This window comes from Protomyctophum bolini (genome assembly GCF_963924005.1).
Source record: "Protomyctophum bolini genome assembly, chromosome: 2".
NCBI classification, from domain to species: domain Eukaryota; kingdom Metazoa; phylum Chordata; class Actinopteri; order Myctophiformes; family Myctophidae; genus Protomyctophum; species Protomyctophum bolini.
Window position 1 is genome coordinate 42960125 of NC_137863.1, and position 13179 is coordinate 42973303.

Here is a 13179-nt window from a genome sequence, read left to right on the forward strand (position 1 = left end):
AGACAGGTACAACTCGGGCAGCACACTTTCCATCTCAGGGCTCAGGCAGCGGTCTTAGGACCCAAGAATAGCAGATCTGCAAGTTCACATGCAACGCACGACAGTGCAACGCAATGTGAGCCTTGTAGACTATAGTGTCTCTTTGCTACGCATCACCGGTGCGTTAGTAACGGTTGGGTGTTTTTCTGCTCATCATATTTTTTCTTCTTCTCAAGGGACCCATATATTCCACCAGCCAGGTTTTACATTATATTCCACCAGCCAGGTTTTACATTATATTCCACCAGCCAAGGTTTAACCTCCAGCCTGGCCCTTTATGTAACATGCTTTCCAACAGGCCTATACATACTGTAGGCCTACATACCATCTACCGGCATGAGAAATAAGCAGCGAAGCGTGAAAACAAGCCCAAAAGAAGCAAGCGGCCACATGAGCGCACATCGGCTAGTTGAAAATAGCCAATCCACGAGCTCTCTGTGAGCTTCTAGATCTCTCTCTCCCTCTCTTTCTCTCTCTCTCTCTCTCTCTCTCTCTCTCTCTCTCTCTCTCTCTCTCTCTCTCTCTCTCTATCTCTATATATATATATATATATATATATACCATTATTATGGTTTTTAGTATTATTAGTATTATTGTTATTAGTATTATTAGTAGGCCTAGTAGTACTAGTAGTATTATTAGTATCATTAGTATTATTGTTGTTGCTGCTACTTTTACGTAAGTAAGAAGTGTGCACCGCCAGTCCCAGTGGAGAGGCGAGGGTTGCATAACGCAAACAAACAGCCGTGAGGGAGGGAGGGGCTACAATACGTGGTGTGTGTGTGTGTGTGTGTGTGTGTGTGTGTGTGTGTGTGTGTGTGTGTACATGTGTGTGTGTGTGGGGTGGGGGGGGTTAAAAGTGTCCCAGCCCCCTGCCTGACCTCATTCCGATGTATTAATGACCCTACTGTAGTGTTACTGTTGTATATCAACATGACACATCCACACACGACCGCTCCCACTACGTGTCAACACGTTTAAGTGCCATGCATGAGAGAGACTCACGTGTGTGTGTGTGTGTGTGTGTGTGTGTGTGTGTGTGTGTGTGTGTGTGTGTGTGTGTGTGTGTGTGTGTGTGTGTGTGTGTGTGTGCGTGTGCGTGCACCAGTGTTGATTTTGACTTTTGAATACATTTTCATTTAGCCTCAGTTATATATTAATCATCTGAATGGTCACCTTTGGTTTAGTTTTAGTTAAACTAATTTAAAACAATGTTGTGTTTTTTATTGATTATGTTTATTCAAGTTTCAGCATGAGCACAGGGTTAAAAATAATAATAATACAAAAATGTAATTGCCTATCTAAATATCTAATAAACTAAAACACAAATCTAAAATCCGCTATCATAGAGCCTGCACAATGATAGAACTGCAAGGTTGTACTTGTACATTTTTACATCTTGTGTAGGCTACAGGTACATAAGAGTACAACTTATTTCAGTTTGGCTTTCTTCAGACAATGGAGCAGCAAATATAAAATATAACGTCAAAACAGCAAACGCAGCGAAAACACAGAAAACAACACAGCAATACAAAGGGATAGAATATAGAGTGCAAAAAAGAGCAGACAAAGATGGAAAAGAGTATCACATGTACAGTACATGTTTTCCCATTAGTAGCAAAGATGGAAATTAGTATCACATGTACAGTACATGTTTTCCCTGTAGTAGCAAAGAGGGAAAAGAGTATCACATGTACAGTACATGTTTTCCCTGTAGTAGCAAAGATGGAAAAGAGTATCACATGTACAGTACATGTTTTCCCTGTAGTAGTAAAGAGGGAAAAGAGTATCACATGTACAGTACATGTTTTCCCTGTAGTAGCAAAGAGGGAAAAGAGTATCACGTGTACAGTACATGTTTTCAGTTCAGTTCAGTTCAGTTTAGTTTATTTTGGTCATAGAATGAACATTACATTGATTACATTTGATCATTATATCTTAGTATTTTGACCAAAAAGGTATAGGCTGAAGCCAGTGGCTTATTGTGCCTATCCTGTTTACACCAACAGAAATAATAATAATACAATACATCTAACACACATAGGGGGGGGGCAGTTAACAAACAGGGGGAAAACAGACAAACAGATGAAAAGAATACAAACAAAATACAGGGAAAATTTTTGATCACTCAGAATTCACAATTGCAAAAGAAAAGAAAGGTTATTCTACAGCTTTAGCATTACTACATCTTAATGAGTATATACTTAATAGGTTATGGTTTAAAGGTGGCAAACTATATGTTGTCAATGTTTTGTACTTTGTACCAAATGTAGTCGCAACACAATATAATACATAGAAATAGTCATCAAGGATCACATAAGTAACAGTAGACCAGTAGAATAGCTGTACGATGAAACTATAAGTATATACTATACACTATAGAATGCTATGTCTACACAATATGCTATCTACATTTCATTCTGTATAGAGTTGCCTGTTCTCCCCGTGTCCCCTAGGGTAGGTGGCCGGGGTGCCTGATGAACTAGTTGGAATAATGTGTTCCTTCCACACTCTACGTCCAACCAGGGAAACTCCCCCCTGTCAGGTGAAAAGACTCCTCATGCAGTGAAGAAAGTATGAGGTCACTCCGTTTCTCTCCCCAGGTTGACAGAGGGAGTGTAGCGCCCAGGATTACATTCAAAGTTATTGACAGTTTAGCCTTTGCATTCGCCTGCAAGGTCGTTGAGGCTAGGACAAGTGCTACGGACTAAGATCTGAAGAGGTGGGTTTTTTTTTTAGACTTTTTCAGACAGAACAGTGACGGGTTTGGCACCTGTGCATGGCGGTGGGTCAGGGGTAGAGCGGCTGGATGGAAACCGCAAGGTTCCCAGTTCGAACCCGGGCTCCCCCAGAGTCGAAGTGTCCTTGAGCAAGACTCTGAACCCCTAATTGCTCCCGATGTGCTGGGTGGTGCCTTGCATGGTTTCCGCCGACATCAGTGTATGAATGTGTGTGTGTGAATGTGCCATATAAATGCACCATTTACCAATTACTCTCCTCTCCAGCGTTCGTTTTTCTGTCGCCTCACGGAGGACAAGAAGTCTGAGAAGTTCTTCAGGGTGTTCTACGATCGCATGAAGCTGGCCCAGCTGGAGATAAAAGCCACGGTGACGGTCAACACCTCCGACCTGGGAAACAGGAAGAGAGACGCTGAGACGCCCGACAAGGACCTGCCCGTCCGCAAGAAAGGTCAGTATACGAAACCTTTTATCTCCAGACAAGGACCTGCCCGTCCGCCATAAAGGGGTCAGTGTCTGTGAAACCTTTTATCTCCATATTTTAAGGACATATCAATCAATCAATCAAAACTTTATTTGTATAGCACATTTCATACAGCAAGTGCAACTCAATGTGCTTCACAGTTTACAAATATAAAAACACCAAAGGAGATGGAAAAACAAAGAAGACAAAAAGAAGAAAACATTTAGGAAAATCATTATAGATAAACATAAACAAGGATAATGGTATGAGCTAATTAAACGCAATGTTAAAAAGGTATGTCTTAAGGTTTCTTTTAAAAATGTCCGTGGATTCAGAGAGCCGCAGGTTAACTGGCAGGCTGTTCCACATTACAGGACCATAATGGCTAAAGGCTGCTTCTCCATGCCTTTTAGTCTTAGGTCTAGTCTTAGGAACCTCTAAGAGAGCAGTTCCCGAGGATCTAAGAGCTCTTCCAGGCACGTACCCAGGGAGCATTTCGGACAAATATGTAGGTGCATTACCATGGATAGATTTAAAAACCAGCAGAAGGACCTTAAAATCAATTCTAGATAAAACAGGCAACCAGTGAAGGGATTTTAAAATGGGTGTGATGTGTGCTCTCCGTCTGGTCTTGGTAAGTACGCGTGCTGCTGCATTCTGGACTAGTTGTAGCCGGGCAACTTCTTTTTTGGGGACACCAGATAGGAGAGCATTGCAGTAGTCTAGCCTGCTAGTGATGAATGCGTGCATCAGTCTTTCTGTGTCAGCTTGTGAGAGAAACCCACGGACTCTGACAATATTCCTCAGGTGATAAAAGGATACTTTGGTGATGTTGCTGATGTGGGCCTTGAAATTTAGGTTTGAGTCAAGTATGACACCAAGGTTTTTTACCTGATCCTTGGTGCTTAATGAGCAGGATTTTAGTTTGTGAGATATTTGTTCCTTGTGGGGGCCATCTCCGATAACTAAGATTTCCGTTTTGTCTTTATTTAGCTGGAGAAAGTTTTCTGACATCCAGACATTGATGTCCGAGATGCAGTTTATTAGGGTGTCAATGGGGCTGAGGTCCTTAGGGGATACAGATATATAAAGCTGTGTGTCGTCCGCATAGCTATGGAAATCAATTTTGTGTCTCCTGATGACATTGCCAAGTGGCAGCATGTACAAATTAAAAAGCATAGGACCTAGAATAGAGCCTTGGGGAACCCCACATGTATAGTGCCGTGATTTTTTTTCACCCCTATTATTATTATTATGATCAACAGGTACTTTGATTATGCTAGGATGAAGACTATTATTGTTGTTTTAATTTTTTTCAAAAAAGTGTACAGAAAGTGTTAAAATTATGTTTTTTTATGTGGCCACACTAGGCCTGTCCCCGACTAAGTATTTGTATAACAAAGTTAACTTCGGGATAAAACGCCAATAAGCGCTGTTCATGACCACGGACAATAAAACTACCGGTAATGAGAGCAGCTGTCTAGGAGGGAGGGAGGAAAATGACACAAAACCAAGCAAGTGAAATCTATCCCACAGCCTAGTAGTACTACAATGAGTGAGTAATGAGTTTGTGACACGATGCCAGAACTGTCAGAACTGCTCTTCATGCAACGAACATTCTATATAGCCTAGATGCAGACTGCAGCCCCATGCGCGATGTGTATCTGTCATTTTATGGATCATGTAACGTGGAGCTTGTTTCTGACGCGACCCCCCCCCCCCCTCCCCTCTCTCTCTCTCTCTCTCTCTCTCTCTCTCTCTCACACACGTTAGAGAGAGACACTTCGTTCAGGCTTGAGTCATTAGCCAGATTAAGCACAGCAGGTGAGATTCTGGAGTCTTATCAGGCCAGCGCACTGTGAGCAGCAATTTATTCAAGCCAGGCACACACACACACACACACACACCACATGCACATTGGAGATTGATTAAAAACAGTCAGAAAGCATGTTTATGTTAAATAAGCACCCACCAGGCCCCCCACAGACCTAATGGAATGATCCTCAACCTGAGAGGTTGTCAGTCGACTGAGACCCGTTCCGATCGATTTTGTCGACTATTCGAGGTCAGCCCTAGGCCACACCCACCAGCTTATTAAGTAATGTATACAGACATTAATACATGTCTCTGTCCTCTCCGGCCAGGGACAGTAACAAATGTCTCTGTCCTCTCCGGCCAGGGACAGTAATAAATGTCTCCGTCCTCTCCAGCCAGGGACAGTAACAAATGTCTCTGTCCTCTCCGGCCAGGGACAGTAACACATGTCTCTGTCCTCTCCGGCCAGGGACAGTAATAAATGTCTCCGTCCTCTCCAGCCAGGGACAGTAACAAATGTCTCTGTCCTCTCCGGCCAGGGACAGTAATAAATGTCTCTGTCCTCTCCAGCCAGGGACAGTAATAAATGTCTCTGTCCTCTCCTGCCAGGGACAGTAACAAATGTCTCTGTCCTCTCCGGCCAGGGACAGTAACAAATGTCTCTGTCCTCTCCAGCCAGGGACAGTAACACATGTCTCTGTCCTCTCCAGCCAGGGACAGCGGGGGTCTAGTCGTCACAGAGGACGCCAGGGAGCAGCTCCTGGAGGCCTCCCAGGCCACCAGGAAGGCCTTCTCGTCGTACCGCCGCACCGAGGCCCTGGCGGACTCCGAGGAGCACGACGTGGGCGGGGGGGCGCCCTGCGGGGGGGCCCTGGGGGGTGCAGGGGGAGGCGGGGCCCTGGGGGGAGCGGGCCCCGGGGGAGGCGGGGCCGGGGGCGGGGACAAGGGGGACGACGGGGAGATGAGCGTCGTCATCGTCATCATGCAGCCAATCCTGCGCTTCCTGCAGCTGCTCTGTGAGAACCACAACCGAGACTTACAGGTAGGTGGCTCTGTCTGTCTGTCTGTCTGTCTGTCTGTCTGTCTGTCTGTCTGTCTGTCTGTCTGTCTGTCTGTCTGTGCGGTTTTGAGCCTGAAGGACATCATTTCCTGTCCCTCTCTTCCCCCGTCCTGTCCAGAACTTCCTGCGGTGTCAGAACAACAAGAACAACTACAACCTTGTGTGCGAGACACTGCAGTTCCTGGACTGCATCTGCGGCTCCACCACCGGAGGTCTGGGTCTGCTGGGCCTCTACATCAACCAGAAGAACGTGGCGCTCATCAACCAGACAGTGGAGAGCCTCACCGAGTACTGCCAGGGGCCCTGTCACGAAAACCAGGTACTGCAGTATACAGAGTACTGCAGAGCACTGCAGAGTACTGCAGGGCACTGCAGAGCACTGCAGAGCACTGCAGAGTACTGCAGAGTACTACAGAGTACTGCCAGGGGCCCTGTCACGAAAACCAGGTACTGCAGTATACAGAGTACTGCAGAGCACTGCAGAGCACTGCAGAGTATTGCAGAGTACTGCAGAGTACTACAGAGTACTGCCAGGGGCCCCTGTCACTTGAACCAGGTACCTTGGTGGGGGGGGAAGGGAACGTCGCTTCAGTTGGGTTATTCCAGCATGCATGTAGTTCTCATACAGAACTACATTATGATGTCACTGTGTAGTTGTCTTACAGAGCTACAATATTATGTCAGGATGCAGTTCTCTTAACTACATTATGATGTCAGAATGTAGTTCTCTTACAGAGCTACAATATTATGTCAGGATGTAGTTCTCTTAACTACATTATTATGTCAGAATGTAGTTCTCTTACAGAGCTACAATATTATGTCAGGATGTAGTTCTCTTAACTACATTATGATGTCAGAATGTAGTTCTCTTACAGAGCTACAATATTATGTCAGGATGTAGTTCTCTTAACTACATTATGATGTCAGAATGTAGTTCTCTTACAGAGCTACAATATCATGTCAGGATTTAGTTCTCTTACAGAACTACATTAAGAGGTAAGGATGTAGTTCACCACAATGGAAGACTATCACTTCCGGGTTATTCGGCCGCGTAACGTTTCTTCTTCTCTGCTTATATAGTTCATTCTGTTGGCACTGGCCTCACGTTACCACCTAACAGGAGGGATTGTGATAATGTAGTTATCTTCCAGAACTGTATTATGACTGTATAAGGATGTTTTTTTTCCTCTTCTTCCAGAACTGCATCGCCACGCATGAGTCCAACGGCATCGACATCATCATCGCTCTGATCCTGAACGACATCAACCCTCTGGGAAAGAAGAGGATGGACCTGGTGTTGGAGCTGAAGGTGAGTTCTTCATGTTCGTCTAAACCTGAACAACATGAGGCCCAAAGACCTGGTATTGGAGCTCAAGGTGAGTTAGTGAGCGAGTTAGTGTTAACACTAGCCAGTCTGAAAAAATTTCACTACTACTCAGTCGACTGAACGGTCAGAGGGACCGTGTTTTTGGTGCGATTTGATTGGCCACTCTCTCCCCACTAGTCCCTGGAGACGTCCAGCTGGAGACGTTCAAGCCTGCAGCCCTGCATCCCATTTCCAACGAATTAAATCATATATGTTTGGCTGGTTAATTAACTTGGAATTTGTTTACTATTTTGATAAGATAATATGAATACAATGATTATTATCCATGATGATGGCAGAGGGATGTTATTATTGAATGCTCGGTTTCAATGGAGTGAGAAGCTAGCTAGCCTAGTTAGCTAGCTGTCTGTGTCGTGTGTTAAGTGTTGTTAACAATGGGACATTGTCTGCATGAACTGCTGAGATGTTGTCATTTATAAACACATGTTTTCACTCCTAAAATGTATAAAACTAATAATACATGTAATACATATTTTGCCCGGTTAGTGCTATATTGCAACATGGCCATGGAAGAGTGTTGCGTTGCTGCTTCTTTTTTTCCTTCCAAGATCACTCGTCTTTTCTCCTCCTCCAGCCGTTAGCTTACATTTGCTAATATTATAAGATAACCGCATTACTAAAGCCAATGTATTGCAGTAAATGCGGCATGTCCGCGGTAAATTACTTATACAAGTGAGTCGCGTTATATTTACCTAAATTACCAGCCAAAGTACATTCCAAATAAACAATTATTAGCCACGTTATGTTGTTATATCAGTTTAATTAATAAAAAACATTTGCTAAGCTGTGTGTATTTCTTTGTCCCAACTTGCAAGTACATGAACCACATGACCGGGCTGTTTTCTGCCCCCTCAATATCCCAAACCAAATATTTTAGCTTAGTAGCCTACTATTATATTTGATTGATTGTGCCAAAGAAAGAATCGCGTCAGGTCAAACCGGCATGCAAACAAAAAAGTTTGGGAGCTGATAAAACACGCTAGAATTGCGTGTGTGTGTGGGGGGGGGAACTCTCAGATGTATTTATTTTCCCCAGATGGTCTAAAAATTTGTTACTTTGACCAACATATTACCAAAATGTACACCATTGCTCACGAAAGCAACACGTAGCTACCCTTGATCAAGCAGCCTAGTTCACATACGAACCCCCTCTTTTCTTTAAAGCATAACTCGCTCATTTATTGCTCATTTAAAAAAAAATCAAAATACTATGTAAACTACGACATTTGGGCTTTCATTTGGTATATAGATCGGTTGTGTAGGCCCTCTACGAAACGGTATCAAGTGAAAAGGAAATGTCGGGAAATCGGTTTATAGTGTAAACACTAGCAACAGCAGCAGCAGTTGAGAGAGGGAGGAGGAGGGAAAAAAGAAATAGCCTTGCGTGCAGGGCAGGCAGACTTGCAGATCAGTTCCACGTCGCTTGCAGAAAGAACTGTTCTTTTGACTGACAAAACATTTAGAGGTTCGGGAGGTCTATCTGGTTGGAATTATTTCAAACACTTTTTATTTTGTATCGCGCATCGGCAAGCATTCTCGCTTCATGGAAAGTAAATGTCGGTCGAGTCTAACCGAGCATTCAATAATAATAATAATAATAATAATAACAATGATAATAATCATTGTATTCATATTCCTATTATCTTAAATAAATAAACAAATAATAATAATAAACAAATTCCAAGTTAATTAACCAGCCAAACGTATATGATTTAATTCGTTGAACATGGAGTGCCGTCTCCAGCTGTCGGAGGTGTGAAGATCATTAGACGGGAGAAAGGGGGACGGCGGTCGATTGGGCCGATTATAGTCAGACTGAGTAAGAGATATATGCCTAAAATCATATTTACAAAACGTTTCAAATGGGGGAAAAAAAAACAGAGATGATTTCAATCGAATATTTAGACAAAGTCATGCAAGGGGAACTTTCTCTGGACTCCATGGGCTAAGAAAATAAACGTTGAAATCTCAAATTCGGTCAGAACGGCTGCTCAGACTTCCTAGTGTTAATGACTATAACGAGACCACGTAGGTTGAGACCACCTTAGACAAACTAGACACATCATCTCATTCTAATCATTCTGTCTGTCTGTCTGTCTGTCTGTCTGCCAGAATAACGCCTCCAAGCTTCTCCTGGCCATCATGGAGAGTCGTCACGACAGTGAGAACGCTGAGAGGATCCTCTACAACATGAGACCCAAAGAGCTGGTGAGATGTTCCTCTAATGTTCCTCTAACCCTGTACAAAATGAGACCCAAAGAGCTGCTGAGATGGTCTTACATGTCCCTCTGCCTTCAGTGTTGTTCTAATCTGTTGTTTTTTCTAAGGTTGTATCCCATGATTATGTATATGTATATGTGAAGAGCTCGTTTTGGATAAAAAACTTTGGTTTGGATGCTGAAGCTGGAGGTTTGCACGATGACAGGCTCGCAGTCAAATCTGGTCACAGATATTCAAAGAATATTTGAATCCAGAATTTCGTACTGGCAGCACTACATGGTAGTCATGGTTGCCAGTTCCCACCTGATGTTGTGTGGGACTTCTGATTGGTCCAGACCGTACTGAATAAATACTAGCTTGCACAGCGTCTTAAGACTAGGACTCAAGTCTAAGATGAACAGCTCATCGGAGAGAGTGTGATTTCCTTTCCTTCCACCAAAGAGGATGATGCGATCTCCCGCAATGCACATATTGCAACAGCACATATTACTCCTTGGACATGGTCCTTTCCCCTTGGGATCAACCTTCCTCCAGGAGAAGGTCTCTGGAGTGAATTTCCACATATCATTGAAGGTCAGGTTATACCTGCAGCCACCAAAAACGTACAGCTCTCCATTGTAGGTAAAGGCTGAATGCCAATAGCGTCTTTCTGGTAAAAGCTGTGCAGAAGGTGTTTTCATTTTCAGCCAGTGGTTGTTCTCTGTGTTAAACACTCTGATCATGTTGTAGTGGCCCATCTGTTCCCCCCCATAGCCCCCAAATACAAACATCTTTGTCCCGATGATGGTGGCAGAGTGACGTTCTGAACCAGGTGATGTGTTAGTTCCCCTGGTGTTAATTAAAGTCCAGATCAATGTGCTGGTGTCCAACTTGTACATGTCATTAGTGTGACCAGTCAGTTTGGTGTATCCTCCATGGATAAACATAACCCTTTCCAACACAGAGGCTGAGTGGTCTCTCCTCCCCTCTGGAACAGTCCCAGAAACCCTGGGTTTGAACCATCTGTGGGAGTCGACATCAAATCCATGAAGCACATTCGCGTAGTACTGGCTGTTCGTTTCCCCTCCCCAGACGAAGACTGTACCTTCTACCAGCACAGCCGTGTGTCCCATATTTTTCCGATATTTTCCTATTCCAGTTGTCGCTGGTGTCAAGTTTGTTAACTTCTCCCAGCGCAAAGACACTGTGTTGAAGACGTGCACCTGAGTCTGACCGATGTCAAACTCATGGGGTCCTCCAAAGCAATAAACCTTTTTCCCAACCGAAACAGCAGCATAAGCCGGTCGTCCTGGTCCTCCATTTAGGTGGACTTTCCAGCAGGATATTTGTCTCACATCGACGTAGATCCAACTGGACATTGTCGAGTCTTTCTCTGTAAACGTCTAGAGAGTCCGTTGGTCACAAACGTTTTGGCGAAATCCACAAAGCCGATGAGTCGGTCGATGTTGGCCAATCGGGGAAGCCGGTGGCGTTCGGCTAATATAGCAGATTGAACGTCAGCTCCACCTCAGCCAGGTCAGTCTGGCCAACAGTGCTGACAGAGTATCTCCTGGTAGATGTGCCTTTAAGGATTGATTGGGAAAAAGTCGCTGAATGACATCTAGTTCACTTGAAGATTCATTTTAAAGGCCCCAGAGGTCGTGATGATGACATGGTGATGTCGTTGCGTGATGATGTCACTACCCCGGATTACCCAATGGCGTCACTGCAACTGCATTCAATTACCTGCCCTGGCAGAGACCTGTGCTCAGGATAAGCACAATAGTGAAACCAACTATATTAGTTGAAGTGTATGGCTTTCATTTCGGTTCACTTTCTTTTCATTTGATCAGTAGATTAGTCTGCAACTTCTTACCACGCATCCGAGGAAAATACGCACCACGTGGAGTAACCCAGTGGCCATGGACGAGGGGAGGTTGTTGACCTGTTGGGTGGATCTATGACACCAGCTGTTTGTTTGGGACCTCCTTGCACATTCATTTTTCCAAGCTGATTGTATGGTGAAGTCAGCTGATGGGGGGGTTATTCCAATTTGATCATCTAGATGGAATTGGAGCAGTGGGTGGGTTGAAGATGTCTGGATGGATTGGTAGATGGGGAGAGTCTATGACCTGGTAAATGGGGAGGGTCTTTGACCTTTTGAAGCATCCTTTGAGTAACTGCTGCTCGCCGGGTGTGTGGGACATGTGTGATAAGACAGGAAGCCAGGGAGAGGGGCTATGTCTGATAAGACAGGAAGCCAGGGGGAGGGGCTATGTCTGATAAGACAGGAAAGTCTTGGTTATGGTTCTCATGGTGGTATTGAGCTGGGTGTCCACTTGGTGTGTGTGTGTGTGTGTGTGTGTGTGTGTGTGTGTGTGTGTGTGTGTGTGTGTGTGTGGGATGACCTGGACCAGACATGGGCACGATATTCTGCTTTAGAGTGTGACAGGGCCAGTGCTGAGTAGTCAGTGTGACAGTGCTTAGGTGTCAGCTGTAATCCTGTGCTACTCTCCCTCTGCCAACCTGGGGAGAGCCCTGAACTGAGCTCATGCTTCCTTCAATGCATGCGGAGTGAGCAAGCCGCTTCTTATCACCTGACAGGGGGGGGGGGGTTCTCCGGTAGGACGTAGCACGTGGAAGGAACGTGTTACTCCGACCAGTTCCTTTCCCCTCCATCAGGTTGAACACGCTGTTGTTCTCTGCTATATAAATATAATATGCTGTGCGTGCGTGCGTGTATACGGGCAGGTGGAGGTGATAAAGAAGGCGTATCTTCAGGGGGAGGTGGAGTTTGAGGAGGAAGAGGAGGAGGAGGATGACGAGGAGGAAGAGGAACATGACGCCGCGTCCCCCCGAAACGTGGGACACAATATCTACATCCTGGCTCACCAGGTATGGGAAATCAGCCGCCAACTACATCTGCCAGACATAGTAGGCTTCCCTCACTTTGAGTGGCACCGAACGTGGAAGCCACAGGTGTCTTTCTGACAGAAATAGCAGTCTGGTAACTGCCTTTCTGACAGAAATACCATCAGATTAACTGCCTTTCTGACAGAAATAGCAGTCTGGTAACTGCCTTTCTGACAGAAATAGCAGTCTGTTAACTGCCTTTCTGACAGAAATACCATCAGATTAACTGCCTTTCTGACAGAAATAGCAGTCTGTTAACTGCCTTTCTGACAGAAATACCATCAGATTAACTGCCTTTCTGACAGAAATAGCAGTCTGGTATCTGCCTTTCTGACAGAAATAGCAGTCTGTTAACTGCCTTTCTGACAGAAATAGCAGTCTGGTATCTGCCTTTCTGACAGAAATACCATCAGATTAACTGCCTTTCTGACAGAAATAGCAGTCTGGTATCTGCCTTTCTGACAGAAATACCATCAGATTAACTGCCTTTCTGACAGAAATAGCAGTCTGGTATCTGCCTTTCTGACAGAAATACCATCAGATTAACTGCCTTTCTGACAGAAAT

The 13179-nt window shown here is 44.6% G+C and overlaps 1 protein-coding gene across 1 annotated transcript in view; it reads left to right on the forward strand.

The window, feature by feature from the left end:
* The window catches only part of LOC308334304 (inositol 1,4,5-trisphosphate-gated calcium channel ITPR1-like), a 121134-nt gene that overhangs the window by 77036 nt on the left and 30919 nt on the right, over positions 1–13179 (forward strand). The window contains exons 42-47 of the mRNA XM_080790986.1: positions 3045–3228; positions 5766–6097; positions 6234–6434; positions 7314–7424; positions 9615–9710; positions 12453–12596. Coding sequence (XP_080647112.1) covers positions 3045–3228; positions 5766–6097; positions 6234–6434; positions 7314–7424; positions 9615–9710; positions 12453–12596 — 1068 coding nt within the window. The remainder of the gene's footprint in view (positions 1–3044; positions 3229–5765; positions 6098–6233; positions 6435–7313; positions 7425–9614; positions 9711–12452; positions 12597–13179) is intronic.